Source organism: Ahaetulla prasina, chromosome 6 (assembly GCF_028640845.1).
Source record: "Ahaetulla prasina isolate Xishuangbanna chromosome 6, ASM2864084v1, whole genome shotgun sequence".
Classification (NCBI taxonomy): domain Eukaryota; kingdom Metazoa; phylum Chordata; class Lepidosauria; order Squamata; family Colubridae; genus Ahaetulla; species Ahaetulla prasina.
Window position 1 is genome coordinate 110,214,208 of NC_080544.1, and position 20,338 is coordinate 110,234,545.

A 20,338-nucleotide genomic window follows, 5' to 3' on the forward strand; every position below is an offset into this window, starting at 1 on the left:
ACTACAGCTCACGGTCTCCTGGTGCTTAGCTTAAAGTCACCCAGCCAGCTTTCATGCCTAAGGCAGGACTAGAACTCACAGCTCCTGGTGCTTAGCTTAAAGTCACCCAGCCAGCTTTCATGCCTAAGGCGGGATTAGAACTCACAGTCTCCTGGTGCTTAGCTTAAAGTCACCCAGCCAGTTTTCATGCCTAAGGCGGGACTAGAACTCGCAGTCTCCTGGTGCTTAGCTTAAAGTCACCCAGCCAGCTTTCATGCCTAAGGCGGGACTAGAACTCACAGTCTCCTGGTGCTTAGCTTAAAGTCACCCAGCCAGCTTTCATGCCTAAGGCGGGATTAGAACTCACAGTCTCCTGGTGCTTAGCTTAGTCACCCAGCCAGCTTTCATGCCTAAGGCGGGACTAGAACTCACAGTCTCCTGGTGCTTAGCTTAAAGTCACCCAGCCAGCTTTCATGCCTAAGGCGGGACTAGAACTCGCAGTCTCCTGGTGCTTAGCTTAAAGACACCCAGCCAGCTTCCATGCCTAAGGCGGGACTAGAACTCACAGTCTCCTGATGCTTAGCTTAAAGTCACCCAGCCAGCTTTCATGCCTAAGGCGGGACTAGAACTCGCAGCTCCTGGTGCTTAGCTTAAAGTCACCCAGCCAGCTTTCATGCCTAAGGCGGGACTAGAACTCACGGTCTCCTGGTGCTTAGCTTAAAGTCACCCAGCCAGCTTTCATGCCTAAGGCGGGATTAGAACTCACAGTCTCCTGGTGCTTAGCTTAAAGTCACCCAGCCAGCTTTCATGCCTAAGGCGGGACTAGAACTCGCAGTCTCCTGGTGCTTAGCTTAAAGTCACCCAGCCAGCTTTCATGCCTAAGGCGGGACTAGAACTCACAGTCTCCTGGTGCTTAGCTTAAAGTCACCCAGCCAGCTTTCAGGCCTAAGGCGGGACTACAGCTCACGGTCTCCTGGTGCTTAGCTTAAAGTCACCCAGCCAGCTTCCATGCCTAAGGAGGGACTAGAACTCACAGTCTCCTGATTCTTAGCTTAAAGTCACCCAGCCAGCTTTCATGCCTAAGGCGGGACTAGAACTCGCAGTCTCCTGGTGCTTAGCTTAAAGACACCCAGCCAGCTTCCATGCCTAAGGCGGGACTAGAACTCACAGTCTCCTGGTGCTTCGCTTAAAGTCACCCAGCCAGCTTTCATGCCTAAGGCGGGACTAGAACTCGCAGTCTCCTGGTGCTTAGCTTAAAGTCACCCAGCCAGCTTTCATGCCTAAGGCGGGACTAGAACTCGCAGTCTCCTGGTGATTGGACCAAAGTCTCTCAGATAGTTTCCATGCCTTAAGGGAGGACCAGAACTCGCTGGTGCCTAGTGGTTGGCCCAAAGCCACCTGACTGGCTTTCCTACCTTTGGTGGGACTAGAACTCACCTCTTATGGCTTCTAGCCTGATGCTTGGCCCACTAGACCAAACTGCCTAGGGATATTTACCAACACCTAGGAATAGAGCGTGCACAAACAGGCATCCGTACAACCATACAATTGTGTCAGGGACAGTCTGGCACAATGAGGCCATCGAGGACTGGTGGTTAAGATGACTCCATCGGGACTCTTGGAGAAGTCAAGACCGATTGGACAATAGTTGAACTTCTTCTTATTTTGGGGTTTTCCAGAAAGCCTGTAGCTGGCCTCTGGAAGCAGGCTGGACCGCAAAGGCCTGAAGGGGATCCAACACAGCTCCCACGTTCAAAACCGCTCCAAGGATTTGTTAGCTGGTTTGCTAGATCTCCTTCTCCTCCCATGACCAGCAAAGGCCCGGAGAGGAGGTTGTGTAACCTAATGTTAGGGGTGACGTGATAGCAGGGTTGCAATAGCTAAGGGGCTGCCCCAAAGAAGTAGTGGGGGAAGGGGTGTCAGCCTGTTCTCCAAAGGACCAAAAGGCAGAAGAAGAAACAACAGATGGAAAGTCATCAAGGAGAGAAGCAACCTGGAATTAAGGAGGAATTTCCTGACAGTGAGAACAATGAATCCGTGGAACTGCTCGCCACCAGAAGTTGTGGCTGCTCCAACACGGGAGGTTTTTATAAGAAGAGATTGGACAAGCATTCGTCTGACATGGGATGGGATTCCTCTTGTGGTCCGCCAGCAGCCTGAGGAGCTGGCAGTGGAGTTGGACAGCGATGAAGCTGAAGAAGAAGTTCTGGAGGCTGGGGAAGGCCCGGATCAGGGTTCTGTGTTGGAGGCAGAGGTGGGGCCAGGGCCATCGGGGAGTGATGTGCAGACTCCGGAGCCTCCAGAGGCTGACAGTAGTGAGGTAGAGGAACAGGAGGAGCCTGTTCCTAGTGCACGAATGAGAAGAGCTGCCAGAAGGCAACAGCAGCTGAAGCAAAGAGGACGACTCGGGAGTAAGGCCAAGAGATGATTGGCCCCTCCCATAAGGCTTAAAACAGACCAGCAACGGCTCTTGGGCTCTTTGTCGGAAAACAATGTTGATAGCCTTGCTTCTTGTCTTGCTGCATTTATTACTTGTCGGCGTCTTCTGCTTTTGAACTTTTGCCAAGAAAGGCCTTTGGCAGTTTGCCTAATTAGACCGAGGTTGGTGATAAGACTGAAGAATTACGTTATGAAAAATTTGCTTTGATTTAGTTTGGACTATGCTGAGAATGAGTTTAGTTCTCAGCTGTTCTAATAAAGTCTGTTTATTTTTGAACTGATTGTATCTAATAATACCTACTTGGGCCTAGGTCAGAACAATTCCTGCCTGAGCAGGGGGTTGGACTAGAAGACCTCCAAGGTCCCCTCTAACTCTGTTATTCTGCTTTTAAGTAATATCCACTGTTGTTTGTTTTCTTTTTTTATTTTACCTAAAACCCAGTTCGAAAACTTTACTGAAAGACAGTCAGATTGTTCATCAGTGATTACGTTTCCCAGATTTGGTGACATAGACTGATTTCCTGTCACTGCCCCTTAGACCAAAAGATGTTTCCCAAAAAAAAATATGAATCGATTATTCCCAAAGCTCGGGAAAGCACTAGCATTTTGAAACACGCCTTCCTCCTACCTGGAAATATGCACAATGATTTCCCAATTGGAAAAAAAGCTGAGGTCACCTTGCCCCAAAAACACGCACCCTAGAGATTGCAACATGGAGACTGCCACACCAAGGTTGAGAAACACAGGGTTACAGGTTGAAGCAATTCAAATCCTGTAAAACAGATCGAGTTGGCTTTGCAAAGTTTCCAAGCAAGAACAAGGGGTCGGGAAAGCAGAATCTCTTGCCTCTTGGATAGACAGAAAGTAGCTACGGGCAGGGTGGGTGGGATTCAACCGGTTCAGACCGGTTCCGGCGAACCGGATGTTAATGAACAGACTTCAGAGGATAATTAGAACTGCAGAAAAAACAATTGCTACCAACCTGCCTTCCATTGAGGACCTGTATACTGCACGAATCAAGAAGAGGGCCGTGAAAATATTTACAGACCCCTCGCATCCTGGACATAAACTGTTTCAACTCCTACCCTCAAAACGACGCTATAGAGCACTGCACACCAGAACAACTAGACACAAGAACAGTTTTTTCCCGAAGGCCATCACTCTGCTAAACAAATAATTCCCTCAACACTGTCAGACTATTTACTGAATCTGCACTACTATTAATCTTCTCATAGTTCCCATCACCAATCTCTTTCCACTTATGACTGTATGATTATAACTTGTTGCTGGCAATCCTTATGATTTATATTGATATACTGACCATCAATTGTGTTGTAAATGTCGTACCTTGATGAACGTATCTTTTCTTTTATGTACACTGAGAGCATCTGCACCAAGACAAATTCCTTGTGTGTCCAATCACACTTGGCCAATAAAAAATCTATTCTATAAATTCTATTCTAATTTTAATCGGGTTCGCCATATCAGTAGTTGCAAGGATTGGCTAACCCTGCCCGCCCCGCCCCTCCCAGGAATCTCCATGCAACCTGTTTTGGATGCCAGGTAAATGCAGGGCCCATGCAGAGGCTCTGGGAGGGCGAAAAACGGGCCTACCGGAAGTACTGGAAGTCCGGAAACGGGCCCGTTTCCAGCCTCCGGAGCCTGGAGGAGGCTGTTTTCGCCCCCCCAGAAGCTCGAGGAAAGCCTTCGGAGCCTGGGGAGGGTGAAAACGCCCCCCCACCATAGTGCAGGAAGCTAAGCCATGCCCACCCAGCAACCAGACACCAAACTGGTTGCTAAACTTTTTCAATCCCACCTCCGGCTACGGAGGATGATTAAAAACAGGTGCCAGGTGTGAAATGCTCACCTTTTTCACCAGCCCCCACGGACAGCTTCTGCTCAGTTCCCTTGTGTGCTCTTATCGGCTTCGGTTCTCTTGCCTGCTCTTCTTGGCTTCTCTCATCCAATTGAGCCTCCGTCATGGCATCTGGGCCGCTGGCACCCGCTTTGCCCGGACTGGGAAGGACCGAAGCGCCTGGTGAACGCGAAGGGTCCTCTGAGCTTGGAGGGGCTTCGGTTTCTTGCTCACAGGCGTCTGGTTTGTTTACCTGGAGTGGAAGAAAAGGAGAAATGGTGCATTTGGAGTTGTGAGGGCAGAAATAATAAAATGAAATGAAATGAAATGAAATGAAATAAAATAAAATAAAATAAAATAATAAAATAAAAATAAAATAAAATAATAAAATAAAATAAAGTAAAATAATAAAATAAAGTAAAATAAAATAAAATAATAAAGTAAAATAAAACATAAAATAAGATAAAATAAGATAAAAATATACATACATTTATAAAAAGTTTTCCTGTCCAGAGATGGAATGGGATGGGATCCCTTCCTGCATTGATCTAGTTAACATAACATAATAACAGAGTTGGAAGGGACCTTGGAGGTCTTCTAGTCCAACCCCCTGCCCAGGCAGGAAACCCTACACCAGTTGGGTCATGAAATGTTGGCAAGAAAACCACCAAGCTCAGAGAGCACCAAAGACCTCACAGTCCTTTTCCTCCTCCTCTTCCTCCTGCGCCCCCTCCCCCGCTTCTACTCCACTCCTCCCTATTCCCTTCTAGCACTGATAATGTTCCCTAGTCAGGTACTCAAAATGTCTGCAACCAAACAAACAAAGATCAGAGAGCACCAAGGACCCCTCATTTCAACCCTAAACTACAAATATTCTCTTCTGTCCGGGAGTTTGGTCCATCTAAACATTGCACTCTACAAGGGAGGCCCGTCATGGAGAAGCAGACCGGACTCAATTTATTCTCAAAGCAACAAAATTTCACTCGGTGAGCAGAAGCTATCATTGGAAATCAATCAAACATGCAGTTTAGGACTCAGAGGGAATTCAAAGACCCAAATTCTCTGAAGAATAGAGTAGGGTACAGTAAAGTAGAGTAGAGTAGAAATAAAACATAGAGTAGAATAGAGTAGAGTAAAGTAGAGTAGAGTAGGAATAAAATGTAGAGTAGAGTAGAATAGGAATAAAACATAGAGTAAAGTAGGAATAAAATGTAGAGTAGAGTAGGAATAAAAGATAGAGCAGCGTAAAAATAAAACATAGAGTAGAGTAGGAATAAAACATAGAGTAGCGTAAGAATAAAACATAGAATAGAGTAGAGTAGGAATAAAACAGAGTAGAGTAGAGTAGGAATAAAACATAGAGTAGAGTAGGAATAAAATGTAGAGTAGAGTAGGAATAAAATGTAGAGTAGAGTAGGAATAAAACATAGAGTAGCGTAAAAATAAAACAGAGTAGAGTAGGAATAAAACATAGAGTAGCGTAAGAATAAAACATAGAGTAGAGTAGGAATAAAACAGAGTAGAGTAGAGTAGGAATAAAATGTAGAGTAGACTAGAATAGAATAGAGTAGGAATAAAACATAGAGTAAAATAGAGTAGGAATAAAACGTAGAGTAGAGTAGGAATAAAATGTAGATTAGAATACAGTAGAGTAGGAATAAAATGTAGAGTAGAATAGAGTAGAGTAGGAATAAAATGTAGAGTAGAATAGAGTAGAGTAGGAATAAAATGTAGAGTAGAGTAGAGTAGGAATAAAACATAGAGTAGAATAGAGTAGAGTAGAGTAGGAATAAAACGTAGAAGAGAGTAGGAATAAAACATAGAGTAGAGTGAGTAGAGTAGGAATAAAATGTAGAGTAGACTAGAATAGAATAGAGTAGGAATAAAACATAGAGTAAAATAGAGTAGGAATAAAACGTAGAGTAGAGTAGGAATAAAATGTAGATTAGAATACAGTAGAGTAGGAATAAAATGTAGAGTAGAATAGAGTAGAGTAGAATAAAATGTAGAGTGGAATAGAATAGAGTAGAGTAGAGTGGATTAAAATGTAGAGTAGAGTAGAGTAGGAATAAAACATAGAGTAGAATAGAGTAGAGTAGAGTAGGAATAAAACGTAGAAGAGAGTAGGAATAAAATATAGAGTAGAATAGAGTAGAGTAGGAATAAAATGTAGAGTAAAATAGAATAGAATAGAGTAGGAATAAAACATAGAGTAGAATAGAGTAGGAATAAAATGTAGAGTAGAGTAGGAATAAAATATAGACTAGAGTAGAGTAGGAATAAAATATAGAATAGAATAGAGTAGAGTAGGAATAAAATGTAGAGTAGAGTAGGGTAGGGTAGGATAGGGTAGGGTAGGAGTGTGGAGTGGAGTGGAGTGGAGTGGAGTGGAGTGGAGTGGAGTGGAGTGGAGTGGAGTGGAATAGAATAGAATAGAATAGAATAGAATAGAATAGAATAGAATAGAATAGAATAGAATAGAATAGAATAGAATAGAATAGAATAAAAAATAGAACAGAACAGAACAGAATTCCTTATTGGCCAGGTGTGATTGGACAGACAAGGAATTATACAAGGAATCCTGTATATGATGGGGAGGGGGGGGAATTGCAGGGGCCTAATTGTATAAGGGGGGGGGGGCGGGAAGACAGCCTGGCAATCCTGCGGAGCTATTTCCTCTTTAGGACAACCAAACAAAACCTTTCAAAGGCAGCCGGGCAAAGCAACCACCACAGGGCCAATGCAGCCGCCTTCTTCGAGTCACTCGGCGCTAAGAAGAGAGTTATGCAAGGGCCCTGCTGCCTTCCTCCTTTTGGTCAGGATTACGACCGAGCAATTCTTGGAACTCCAACGGGCAGTTTGAAATCGCTTTCAAAGTCCAGAGGGCCTTGCCAGGATTTGGCAGAAAATTCCCCATCTCCTGTGCAACGAGCTGCTGAAACGGAGGGGGGGGGGGTTCCATCTTTTTACGGCCTCTTTCCATTCCCTTCCCTTGAGTAATTATTCTATGCTGTCATCTGCTATTCCTTCAACATTGGCAGCTTTAGGATGTGTGGACTTCAGCACCCGGAACGCTGCAGTGAACGGATAGCTCGAGAAACAGCACTTAAGACTTATATATTCAGCACTTAAGACTTAGATATATTATATATATTCATTATATATATTTATATATATTATATATATTCAGCACTTAAGACTTATATATTCAGCACTTAAGACTTAGATATATTATATATATTCATTATATATATTTATATATATTATATATATTAAGCACTTAAGACTTATATACACAGGGCTTTACGGCCCTCTCTGAGCAGTTTGCAGAGTCAGTCACTTGCCCCCCAGCAATCTGGGTCCTCATTTTACCCACCTCGGAAGGATGGAAGGCTGAGTCAACCTTCAGCTGGTCAGGATCGAACTCCTGACAGTGGGCAGAGTTTGTCTGCAGTACAGCATTCTAACCACTTTGCCACCACAGGAGGGAGGGAGGGAAGGAAAGAAGGAAAGAAGGAAGGAAGGAAGATAGGTGGAGGGAGGGAGGGAGGGAGGGAGGGAGGGAGGGAGGAAGGAAGGAAGGAAGGAAGGAAGGAAGGAAGGAAGGAAGGAAGGAAGGAAGGAAGGAAGGAAGGAAGGAATAGCACTTAGACTTATATCCCGCTTCACAGGGCTTTACAGCCCTCTCCAAGCGGTTTACAGAGTCAGCCTCTTGCCGCCAACAATCTGGGTCCTCATTTTACCCACCTCGGAAGGCTAGAAGGCTGAGTCAACCTTCAGCTGGTCAGGATCGAACTCCTGACAGTGGGCAGAATTTGCCTGCAGTACAGCATTCTAACCACTTTGCCACCACAGGAGGGAGGGAGGGAGGGAGGGAGGGAAGGAAGGAAGGAAGGAAGGAAGGAAGGAAGGAAGGAAGGAAGGAAAATAGGTGGAAGGAGGGAGGGAGGAAGGAAGGAAGGAAGGAAGGAAGGAAGGAAGGAAGGAAGGAAGGAAGGAAGGAAGGAAGGAAGGAAGGAAGGAAAATAGGTGGAAGGAGGGAGGGAGGGAGGGAGGAAAGAAGGAAGGAAGGAAGGAAGGAAGGGAAGGAAGGAAAATACACTTAGATTTACCTACCACTTCACAATGCTTTACGACCCTCTCTGAGCAGTTTGAAGTGTCAGCTTACTGCCCCCTCCCCCAACCATCTGGCTCCTCATTTTACCGACCTTGGAAGGACAGAAGGCTGAATCAACCTTGAGCCGGTCAGGATCGAACTCCTGGCTGTGGGTAGAGTTAGCCTGCAATACTGCATTCTAACCACTGCGTCACCAGAGAAGGAAAGGAAGGAAGGAAGGAAGAAAGGAAGGAAGGAAGGAAGGAAGGAAGGAAGGAAGGAAGGAAGGAAGGAAGGAAGGAAGGAAGGAAGGAAGGAAGGAAAATAGAGACAGAAGAAGGGGAGGGAGGAAGGAGAAGAAGGGAGTCAGGGAAGAAGGAAGGAAGGAAGGAAGGAAGGAAGGAAGGAAGGAAGGAAGGAAGGAAGGAAGGAAGAAGAGCAATCGCACTTAGACTTATGTACCACTTCGGAATGCTGTACAGCCCTCTCTAAGCGATTTAGAGAGTCAGCATATTTGCCCCCAACAATCTGGCTCTTCGTTTTACCGACGTTGGAAGGACAGAAGGCCGAGTCAACCTTGAGCTAGTCAGAATCACCCCTTTACAAAAAAGATGTGGAGACCCTCGTCTAGAAAGAGTGCAGAGAAGAGCAACAAAGAGGATTAGGGGATGATTGGAAGCTAAAACATATGAAGAACGGTTGCAGGAACTGGGTATGTCTAGTTTAATAAAAAGGAGGACTAGGGGAGACATGATAGCACTGTTCCAATATCTCAGGGGTTGCCACAAAGAAGAGGGAGTCGGGCTGTTCTCCAAAGCACCTGAGGGTAGAACAAGAAGCAATGGGTGGAAACTGGTCAAGGAGAGAAGCAACCTAGAACTAAGGAGGAATTTCCTGACAGTGAGAACAATTACTCAATAGAAGGGGTTTCTTTCAAAAGTTGTGGGTGCTCCATCACGGGAGGTGCTTAAAAAGAGACTGGACAGCCAGAATAGAATAGAATAGAATAGAATAGAATAGAATAGAATAGAATAGAATAGAATAGAATAGAATAGAATAGAATAGAATAGAATAGAATTTTTATTGGCCAAGTGTGATTGGACACACAAGGAATTTGTCTTGGTGCAGATGCTCTCAGTGTACATAAAAGAAATAGAATAGAATGGAATGGAATGGAATGGAATGGAATGGAATAGAATAGAATAGAATAGAATAGAATAGAATAGAATAGAATAGAATAGAATAGAATAGAATAGAATAGAATTTTTATTGGCCAAGTGTGATTGGACACACAAGGAATTTATCTTGGTGCAGATGCTCTCAGTGTACATAAAAGAAAAGATACATTCATCAAGGTACAACATTTACAACACAATTGATGGTCAATATATCAATATAAATCATAAGGATTGCCAGCAACAAGTTATAGTCATACTATAAGTAGAAAGAGATAAGTGGAAAGAGATTGGTGATGAAAGAGATTGGTACAGGGTCTCCTGCTTGACCAGGGGGCTGGACTAGAAGACCTCCAAGGCCCCTTCCAACTCTGTTATTCTATCCTTGTATCTCCGTCCACATAAGAGAACTCGTGTTCTTCCATTGATGGTTTCAGTCTCGCTCTTCGCCTTTTTGTCTTGTTCTATTTCTATTATTAGGGCTGGCCTAATAGTTTTAACGGGGGCTTTTAAATTGAGTTTAATTTAAGTTTTAGGTTTTTTTATTGAATTTTTTAGCTGTTAGCCCAATTGACTAAGTTTTTTAATAATGATCTTAATTTTTATATTCCTGTTTTATTTGGCTGTAAACCGCCCTGAGTCCTTCGGGAGAAGGGCGGTATATAAATCAAAACAATAAATAAATAAATAAATAAATAAATAAATATTTCAAATGTCCCGTTTTAAGAACAGGTCGTCCTGGACTTACAACCATTCATTTAATGACCATTCAAAGTTACAGCGGGAACTGGGGGGAAATGTGACTTAGGATCGTTTTTCAGCCTTAACGACCGTGGCAGCATCCCGTGGTCACGTGATCAGACGCTCAGCAACTGTCTCATAGTTATGACGGCGGCAGTGCCCCCCCAGGGTCACGTGATCCCCTTTTGCGACCTTCTCACAAGCCAAGTCCACAGAGAAGCTGGATTCACACTGAACCACCGGGTGACTAACTTCACAATGGCGGCGATTCACTTAACAACGGTGGCAGGAAAGGTCGTAAAACGGGGCAAAACTCATTTTAATCACCCTCTTTTTTTGCCTCTCAACGGAAACCTTGGGCTCCGTTGCGGTCGTAAGACGAGGATGACCTGTGCAAGGCAGTCCTCAGGAGGGAAAGTTCTCACCTGTGGGATGGGCGGCAGACATCCGGCCGGGCCTGAGTAAGCAGTGAGTAAGTGAGGTGGGGGTGGGAGTAGGGCTCACTCCAGCTGAAGCGGCTGGATTTTCCCAGCACCTGCACCTTGCTGGATGCGAGCCGCGCAACGGCACCTGTGCCGAAGAGGTCAATTCAATCTAACAAAATACACACTCGTCGCAAACAGGGCCCTGTTGTGTAAGTGGAATGTTATTGTGGGCTCTCTTTGTGGCACAAAGCCGGATGGAAAACACACAAAGGAAATAGTTTCTGTCCCTGGGATGTGAACAGACAACCTTCTGTATTTATTCTCAAGAGAGAAAAATAAAGCGAAGGAAGCAGAAATCAGGATTTTATTTTATTTTTAATTTCCCCTTCCTAGTGGTTTCAAAACAGGAAAAAATTAGCCCTTTTCCTCCCACTTCCCTTCGGAAACAACCCTCGGGGTGTGGTCAAGATGGCGGAATGAGCAGAGGGCGCAAAGTGGATTTGTCCTGGGGGGGCGGAAGGGCGTTCAGAGCAGGGGTCTCCCAACCTTGGCCACTTTAAGACCTGAGGACTTCAACTCCCAGAATTCCTCAGCCAGCAAAGCTGGTCTTAAAAGTGGCCAAGGTTGGGAGACCCCTGGGTTAGAGGAAGGACAGTCAATACGTTTTGAGTTGGGCCTGGAAACCCCTTCTGGACTTTTTGCTGGGAAAAGGGGGGAAAAAATGAACCTGCGATTTATAGTTTGATGGGTATGGATGACGGGTAGAGCCTGGAAAGAAGGAAATTATGTTGTAATCTTAGAGAGAAGGGCTAAAATATAAATTTAACTGCTGTTCAGAAGACCAGAAACCGAACCCTCCCCTTTCCTTTCCTGTTTTCTGTTTCCCTTCCCTTCCTTTTCCTTTCCTTCCCTCTTTCTTTTCCTTTCCTTCTTTCTTTTCCTTTCCTTCTTCCTTTTTTCCTTTATCATTAAGTGTTGTACCTTATGATTTTTGATGAAGGTATCTTTTCTTTTATGTACACTGAGAGCAGATACACCGAAGACAACTCCCTTGTGTGTCCAATCACACTTGGCCAATAAAGAATTCTATTCGATTCTTTCTCCCTTTCCCTTTTCTTCCTTTCTTTCTTCCTTTTTTTTTCCATTTTCTTTTTCCTTCCTTCCCCTCCCTTCCCTTTTTCCTTCCCTCCCATTTTTTTTCCTTCTTTTCTTTTTCCTTGCCTCCCCTTTCCTCTTTTCTATCTTCCTCTCCCCTCTTCTTCCCTCCCCTCTTCTCCGCTTCCGACATGCACGGTCAATAGGGGGCAGCCAAATTCAGTGAACAGCTCCCTGATTCACTCAGTAAGTGCAGTGACGGTCTTAACTGTGTTAAAAAAATATATTGCAAAATGGGTCAAAAACTCACTGAACAACTTGCCTTGCTTAGCAACACAACAGTTGTGGCCGTCAAGTCAAGGATTACTTGTAACTGGACGGAGACCAGGATTCAAGCTCATTGAGTGAATTGGCCCTGGCCTACCTCACAAGTTTGTTGTTCTGGAGATAAAGAAGAGAGTCGCCCACGGCCTTGAGACCGCGCCCTGTTCTTCAGCAACAGCTGGGAAGTACCGCAGATGCCCACAAAGAAATAGGATATCTTGCTAAATCAATCCCAGCGTTGGGATTGTTGAGGTTCAAAGGTTCATAAAGTCAGCAGTGAAAATAGCTTGCAGAAAAATCAGATTAATCTGGGATCCATTATCCTCCCCAGAGGATAATTTGTTATGCTGGAAGGAGCAGAGAAGTGCAAAAGTTATTATAAATATAGGAGACAGAAGGGGGGACTTGGCTGGAAGGCCCCGGCCAGCAGCCAAGATTAAGAACATTTGAAGAATTTTAACTCAAGCGACGGCGTTCCTAAGGCTGTTAGGTAGACCGCGGGAAAGGAAAATTAAAACGATTAAACGACAGAAGTGGGGGAGGCTTCAAAATGGAAGCCGCCAATCAGGAATGGGGAATCTTTTCCCCCTGACGCAGGGATGCTATTCAGCAGGTTCTGGCAGGTTCTGGAGAACCGGTGGCGGAAATTTTGAGCAGTTCGGAGAACCAGCAAATACCACCTCTGGCTGGTCCCAGAGTGGGGTAGGAATGGGGATTTTGCAGTATCTTCCCCCAGGAGTGGGGAGGGAATGGAGATTTTGCAGTATCCTTCCTCCAGGAGTGGGGAGGGAATGGAGATTTTGCAGTATCCTTCCCCCAGGAGTGGGGTGGGAATGGGGATTTGGCAATATCCTTCCCCCAGGAGTGGGAGGGGGATTTTGCAGTATGCTTCCTCCTGGAGTGGGGAGGGAATGGGGATTTTGCAGTATCCTTCCCCCAGGAGTGGGAGGGGGATTTTGCAGTATCCTTCCCCCTGGAGTGGGGAGGGAATGGTGATTTTGCAGTATCCTTCCCCCAGGAGTGGGGAGGGAATGGTGATTTTGCAGTATCCTTCCCCCAGGAGTGGGGAGGGAATGGTGATTTTGCAGTATCCTTCCCCTGGAGTGGGGAGGGAATGGGGATTTTGCAATATCCGTCCTCCAGGAGTGGGGAGGGAATGGAGATTTTGCAGTATCCTTCCCCCAGGAGTGGGGAGGGAATGGGGATTTTGCAGTATCCTTCCCCCAGGAGTGGGGAGGGAATGGAGATTTTGCAGTATCCTTCCCCCAGGAGTGGGAAGGGAATGGAGATTTTGCAATATCCTTCCCCAGGAGTGGGAGGAATGGATTTTGCAGTATCCTTCCCCCAGGAGTGGGAAGGGAATGGAGATTTTGCAATATCCTTCCCCCAGGAGTGGGGCGGGAATGGAGATTTTGCAGTATCCTTCCCCCAGGAGTGGGGAGGGAATGGGGATTTTGCAGTATCCTTCCATACCATGCCCACCAATCCACGCCCACAGAACCGGTAGTAATTTCACCACTGCCCTGATGGCTGCACAAGAAAAGATGGGACAGGTGGGAAAATGTTCTGGGTTCAACGAAGCTGCCTTCCCAACTAGAAATCTGGAGGAAAGCCAAGAATGCCAAAGAACCTCCCAGATCCCTCTCACCAACACTGACAAAACCACTAGAACTGAGAGCGAAACTCGCTCCCTACGGGAACTGATGACGTTACAAAGTTCAGTCATGAAACGTCTGCAAGGGGTCTGCAACTACCCATCTCAGAGAGCGCCAAAGACCCTTTTCAAAGGGCCAAGACATCCTAGCGTCTCTCCTCCCTGCTGCTGTGAACATCCCATAAATGTGGGGTCTTCTCTTTGAGGTTGGCTGTTTTCTTGCAGATGTTTCGTGACCCAAATAGCTAACTATATCAGTGCTGCAAGGGAGGGGGGGGGTTTGCAGAGTGAAGGAGAATGAGGAAGAGAGGGAGAGGGAGAAGGAAAAAGAGGAGGAGGAGGAGGAGGAGGAGGCCAGGAAGAAAGGGGGAACATTGGAGGAGGAGAACTGTGGGGTGCTTGGTGCTCTCTGAGCTTGGTGGTTTTCCTGCAGACATTTCATGACCCAACGAGGTAACATCATTGGTGCTAGAAGGAAGGGGGTTTGAAGAGTAGAAAAGGAGAAGGAGAAGGAGAAAAAGAAGGGGACAGAAGAGAAGGAGGACTATGGGGTCCTTGGTGCTCTCTGGGCTTGGCTGTTTTCTAGCAGACGTCTCATTATCCAAGTACGTTACGTCATCCGTTGCTAGAAAGGAGTAGACTTCACTCTCTGTTTATAGACAACTTTTTTATTATTATTTGAATTTATATCCCGCTCTTCTCCGAAAACTCAGGGCGGCTTACATTGTATTAAGCAATAGTCTTCATCCATTTGTATATTATATACAAAGTCAACTTTTATTGCCTCCCCAACAATCTGGGTCCTCATTTTACCTACCTTATAAAGGATGGAAGGCTGAGTCAACCTTGGGCCTGGTGGGACTTGAACCTGCAGTAATTGCAAGCAGCTGTGTTAATAACAGACTGCATTAGTCCGTTGAGCCACCAGAGGCCCTATATAACCCCACTATAGACAATATAACCCCACTCCCTTCTAACACTGATGATGTTACCTAGCTGGGTAACAAAACATCTAAAAGCAAAGCTCAGGGTGTCAGCAACATTGGCTGGGGAATTGAGGTCCACGCATCTTCAGGTGGCCAAATTTGAGGAACACTGTAGAGCAGGGGTCTCCAACCTTGGCAACTTCAAGCCTGGCGGACTTCAACTCCCAGAATCTCCCAGCCAGCAAAGCTTACTCTCTTGTAATCCCTTCCTCTGCAATCTCTCCACTTTAAGAGGTTAAGAGAAAAAGAAACAGACTCAGCTGACTGGGGAATTCTGGGAGTTGAAGTCCTCCAGGCTTAAAGTTGCCAAGGTTGGAGACCCCTGATCTAAAGCATCTCCCATGATCAAAATTCAGGCGCTTGGCCACTGACTCATATTTATGACAGTTGCAGTGACCCCCGGGGTGTGTGTGTGTGTGTGTCACGTGATCCCCATTTGTGACCTTCGAAGTTGACTTACGACAAGCCGAGTCAATGGGGGAGGGGCGTTTGTTGAGCTTGATTCACTTAACAACTGCGGTGGTTTCTGCTGAACAACTGTACCAAAAAAAAAAAAAAGGTCGTAAAATGGGGCGAAACTCACTTAACAACTGCCTGGCTTAGAGGTTAAGAGAAAAAGAAACAGACTCAGCTGGCTGGGGTATTCTGGGAGTTGAAGTCCGCCAGACTTGAAGTTGCCAAGGTTGGAGACCCCTGCTATAGAGCAATGATGGCGAACCTCTGCATGGGGGCAGGGCACCTGAGGGGGGGGACCGCATGTACAGGGGGGGTGCTCACGGGTGGCAGGGCACATGCACGGGGCCGCGGGGCATTGCATTTTAGGAGTTCCGGCGCACGCTTTTGGGCACTCGGTCCGAAAAAGGTTAGCCATCCCTGCTATAGAGTTTTGGCGGAAGAATAAAACGAGACGTGCTGTATGCGCATTATCAGAGATGTTGCAGAACAAGCCCGAGGGCGGGTGAAGGAAAGTGCGGGCGAAGTGCACGACTTCCACGTTATCTCCGCACCGGGTCTGACGCAACACCCGAAGGTTTCGGGTGGGTCTGGAAAAGTGGGTCTGGACATTGCGAGAGTTCAGCCCTGCCCAAACTGTTTGCCCGTGTCGGCGTTCAGAAAGCCGGCCGCGCGCACACACCATCCCCATCCTTCTTTCGCGGTGGCGGACATGGAAAGGACGCACGGTCCCTGCGTCACGGCGTACCTCACCCTTGCCGTTTAAGGTTGCCGTTAATGAGAAAAGAGGAGGGCCCCCCCCTCTACCGGGGTGGGACGTCAACCGAACCGTCGGTCTTGACGTCTGCATTCACCAAGGAAGGCGTGTCCCACCCGACATTAAAAGGCCAGGTTTGTGTGGAGAGGCATCGGCCGCAACCCCGCCAAAGTCCTGGCTTTCGTTTCCGAACGTCGCAACCCTAAATTGGTTTAACTCGGAGAAATAACACTTTTTCCGCTCTCTCCTGCCGTCTGCTCTGGTCCTTTGACAGGCCCGCTGGAAAAACAAAAAATTTGAGGCCCTGAACCAAGCCAGACTATCTGCTCTGGTGGCGCAGAAAGTCAAGGCGCGACCAGCCTCCATCGAGACCAGGTGCCTGAATGCAACTTGGTTTAGCTTAATAACGCAACGACCAAGGGAACTTAGAGGTCTTCAAGTCCAACCCCCAGCTCAAGCAGGAGACCCTATCCCATTTCAGACGAGCGTTTGTCCAAGCTCTTCTTATAAAAACCTCCCGTGTTGGAGCATCCACAACTTCTGGTGGCAAGCTGTTCCACTGGTTTATTGATCTCACTGTCAGGAAATTCCTCCTTAGTTCTAAGTTGCTTCTCTCCTTGATGAGTTTCCATCTGTTGCTTCTTGTCCTGCCTTCAGGGGCTTTGGAGAATAGTTTTGACCCCCTCTTCTCTGGGACAACTCCCCCAAATATTAGAAGACTGCTATCATGCCATCTGTAGTCGTTTTTGACACTAGACTGGACATACCCAATACCTACAACGTTTTTAGCCTCCAGCCCTGGATCTACATAAGAGTTGGAAGGGACCTTGGAGGTCCTCCAGTCAACCCCCTGTTCAAGCAGGAGACCTTATACCATCCCTGACAAGTGGCTGTCCAATCTCTTTTTGAAAGCTTCCAGTGTTGGAGCATTCACAACTTCTGCAGGCAAGTTGTTCCACTTATTAATTGTTCTAACTGTCAGAAAATTTCTCCTTAGTTCTAAGTTGCTTCTCTCCTTGATTAGTTTCCACCCATTGCTTCTTGTTCTACCCTCAGGTGCTTTGGAGAATAGCTTGACTCCCTCTTCTTTGGGGCAGCCCCTGAGATATTGGAATACTGCTATCATGTCTCCCCTAGTCCTTCTTTTCATTAAACTAGACATACCGAGTTCCTGCAACCGTTCTTCATATGTTTTAGCCTCCAGTCCCCCTAATCCTCTTTGTTGCTCTTCTCTGCACTCTTTCTAGAATCTCAGAATAAGAGAGTTGGAAGGGACCTTAGAGGTCTTCCAGTCCAACCCACTGCTCAAGCAGGAGACCTTACACCCGTGATGGTGAACCTATGGCATGCATACCACAGGTGGCACGCGGAGCCATATTGGTGGGCACATGAGCGTTACCCAAGCTCAGCTCCAGTGCACATGCGCGCGCCAGTCAGCTGATTTTCTGGCCTTCTGGGCCAACCGGAAGTCAGGAAACAGACTTGTTTCCGGCCTCTGGAGGGCTTGGGGAAGGCCCGTTTTTGCTCTCCCCAGGCTCCAGAGGCTTTCTAGGAGCCTGGGGAGGGCGAAAACGGCCTTTCCCACCCACTCAGAGGCCCCCCCGGAACAGGGGTGGGTTCTACTTACCTTTATACCGGTTTGCATTGTGCCTGCCCATGCGGGCGGGCGGAGCGCAGAAAAGTTTTGATGATGTCTGGGTCAGTGGGCAGAGCCTCCCGCGGTTTACTACCGGTTCTATAGAATCGGTCCGAACCGGGGGCAACCCACCACTGCCCCGGAGGCCACAAACAACCCGTTTGCTGACTTCGGGTGGGACCGGGAAGTTCTGAGGCGCATGCGCAGGGGGGGGGGTGTACATTGAATTATGGGTGAGGGCACGCCCACTTTTGGCACGTGGCAGCAAAAAGGTTAGCCATCCCTGCTATAGAGTTTTGGCGGAAGAATAAAACGAGACGTGTTTTATGCGCATTATCAGAGATGTTGCAGAACAAGCCCGAGGGCGGGTGAAGGAAAGTGCGGGCGAAGTGCACGACTTCCACGTTATCTCCGCACCGGGTCTGACGCAACACCCGAAGGTTTTGGGTGGGTCTGGAAAAGTGGGTTTGGACGTTGCGAGAGTTCAGCCCTGCCCAAACTGTTTGCCCGTTTCGGCGTTCAGAAAGCCGGCCGCGCGCACACACCATCCCCATCCTTCTTTTGCGGTGGCGGACATGGAAAGGACGCACGGTCCTCGGCCACGCGCACTCACCCTTGCCGTTTAAGGTTGCCGTAAATGAGAAAAGAGGAGGGGCCCCCCCCCTCTACCGGGGTGGGACGTCAACCGAACCGTCGGTCTTGACGTCTGCATTCACCAAGGAAGGCGTGTCCCACCCGACATTAAAAGGCCAGGTTTGTGTGGAGAGGCATCGGCCGCGACCCCGCCAAAGTCCTGGCTTTCGTTTCCGAACGTCGCAACCCTAAATTGGTTTAACTCGGAGAAATAACACTTTTTCCGCTCTCTCCTGCCGTCTGCTCTGGTCCTTTGACAGGCCCGCTGGAAAAACAAAAAATTTGAGGCCCTGAACCAAGCCAGACTATCTGCTCTGGTGGCACAGAAAGTCAAGGCGCGACCAGCCTCCATCGAGACCAGGTGCCTGAATGCAACTTGGTTTAGCTTAATAACGCAACGACGAAGGGAACTTAGAGGTCTTCTAGTCCAACCCCCAGCTCAAGCAGGAGACCCTATCCCATTTCAGACGAGCGTTTGTCCAAGCTCTTCTTATAAAAACCTCCCTTTTGGAGCATCCACAACTTCTGGTGGCAAGCTGTTCCACTGATTTACTGATCTCACTGTCAGGAAATTCCTCCTTAGTTCTAAGTTGCTTCTCTCCTTGATGAGTTTCCATCTGTTGCTTCTTGTCCTGCCTTCAGGGGCTTTGGAGAATAGTTTTGACCCCCTCTTCTTTGGGACAACGCCCCCAAATATTAGAAGACTGCTATCATGCCATTTGTAGTCACCCAATACCTACATCGTTTTTAGCCTCCAGCCCTGGATCTACATAAGAGTTGGAAGGGACTTTGGAGGTCCTCCAGTCCAACCCCCTCTTCAAGCAGGAGACCTTATACCATCCCTGACAAGTGGCTGTCCAATCTCTTTTTGAAAGCTTCCAGTGTTGGAGCATTTACAACTTCTGCAGGCAAGTCATTCCACTGATTAATTCTTCTAACTGTCAGGAAATTCCTCCTTAGTTCTAAGTTTCTTCTCTCCTTGATCAGTTTCCACCCATTGCTTCTTGTTCTACCCTCAGGTGCTTTGGAGAATAGTTTGACTCCCTCTTCTTTGTGGCAACCCCTGAGGTATCGGAAGACTGCTATCATGTCTCCCCTAGTCCTTCTTTTTATTAAACTAGACATACCCAGTTCCTGCAACCATTCTTCATATATTTTAGCCTCCAGTCCCCTAATCCTCTTTGTTGCTCTTCTCTGCACTCTTTCTAGAATCTCAGAATAAGAGAGTTGGAAGGGACCTTAGAGGTCTTCCAGTCCAACCCACTGCTCAAGCAGGAGACCTTACACCCGTGATGGTGAACCTATGGCATGCATACCACAGGTGGCACGCGGAGCCATATTGGTGGGCACATGATTCTTTAATCTCACCCCCGCCTGTCTTTACAAACACGGAGGAGATTCTAACACAGGAGGAGGCAATTCCCACGGAGCCATGGATTACTAAAAAAACCAAACGACGGAAACGAAGGAAACGAGGTAAACGATCTGGGATCTTAATCAAGCTAAGAACTCGCACTAAAACTCCTCTGCCTTCAATTTTCCTAACAAATATACGCTCACTTGCAAATAAGATGGATGAAATACTCCTCTTAAACAAATACTATTCTGATTTTCGCAATTCAGCAGTCCTATGCTTCTCTGAAACCTGGTTAAATGAATCAATTGAAAATAGCAGCCTGAACATTCCAGGATTTCAAATTGAACGATCAGACAGGATTCCAGAAACATCTGGTAAAAGAAAGGAGGAGGCTTATGCCTATATATTAATTCAACCTGGTGTCAAGATTTTAACATAATTTACAAATTCTGTGACAACAATTTAGAGACTCTAATTATCAACTGCAAACCTTACTATTCGCCTCGTGAATTTTCCTCATTTCTTCTAATTGCTGTTTATGTCCCACCACAAGCCTGTGTAAACAAGGCATTACGAACTCTAGCTGACCAAATCATGGAGGCTGAAGCCAAACACCCTGATTCACTGGCCATTGTTTTGGGAGATCTAAACAAGGCAAACTTAAGGAAAGAACTACCAAAATACTTTCAGCATGTCAATTGTCCCACCAGAGGCAAGAATACTCTAGACCACT

General features: G+C 46.7%; 1 protein-coding gene across 1 annotated transcript in view; it reads right to left on the reverse strand.

Annotated features, from left to right (window-relative positions):
- Positions 1–20,338, reverse strand: part of DIS3L2 (DIS3 like 3'-5' exoribonuclease 2) — a 290,966-nt gene that overhangs the window by 182,121 nt on the left and 88,507 nt on the right. Inside the window, exon 7 of the mRNA XM_058187337.1 lies at positions 4,286–4,526. Within this exon, the coding sequence (XP_058043320.1) occupies positions 4,286–4,526 (241 nt within the window). The remainder of the gene's footprint in view (positions 1–4,285; positions 4,527–20,338) is intronic.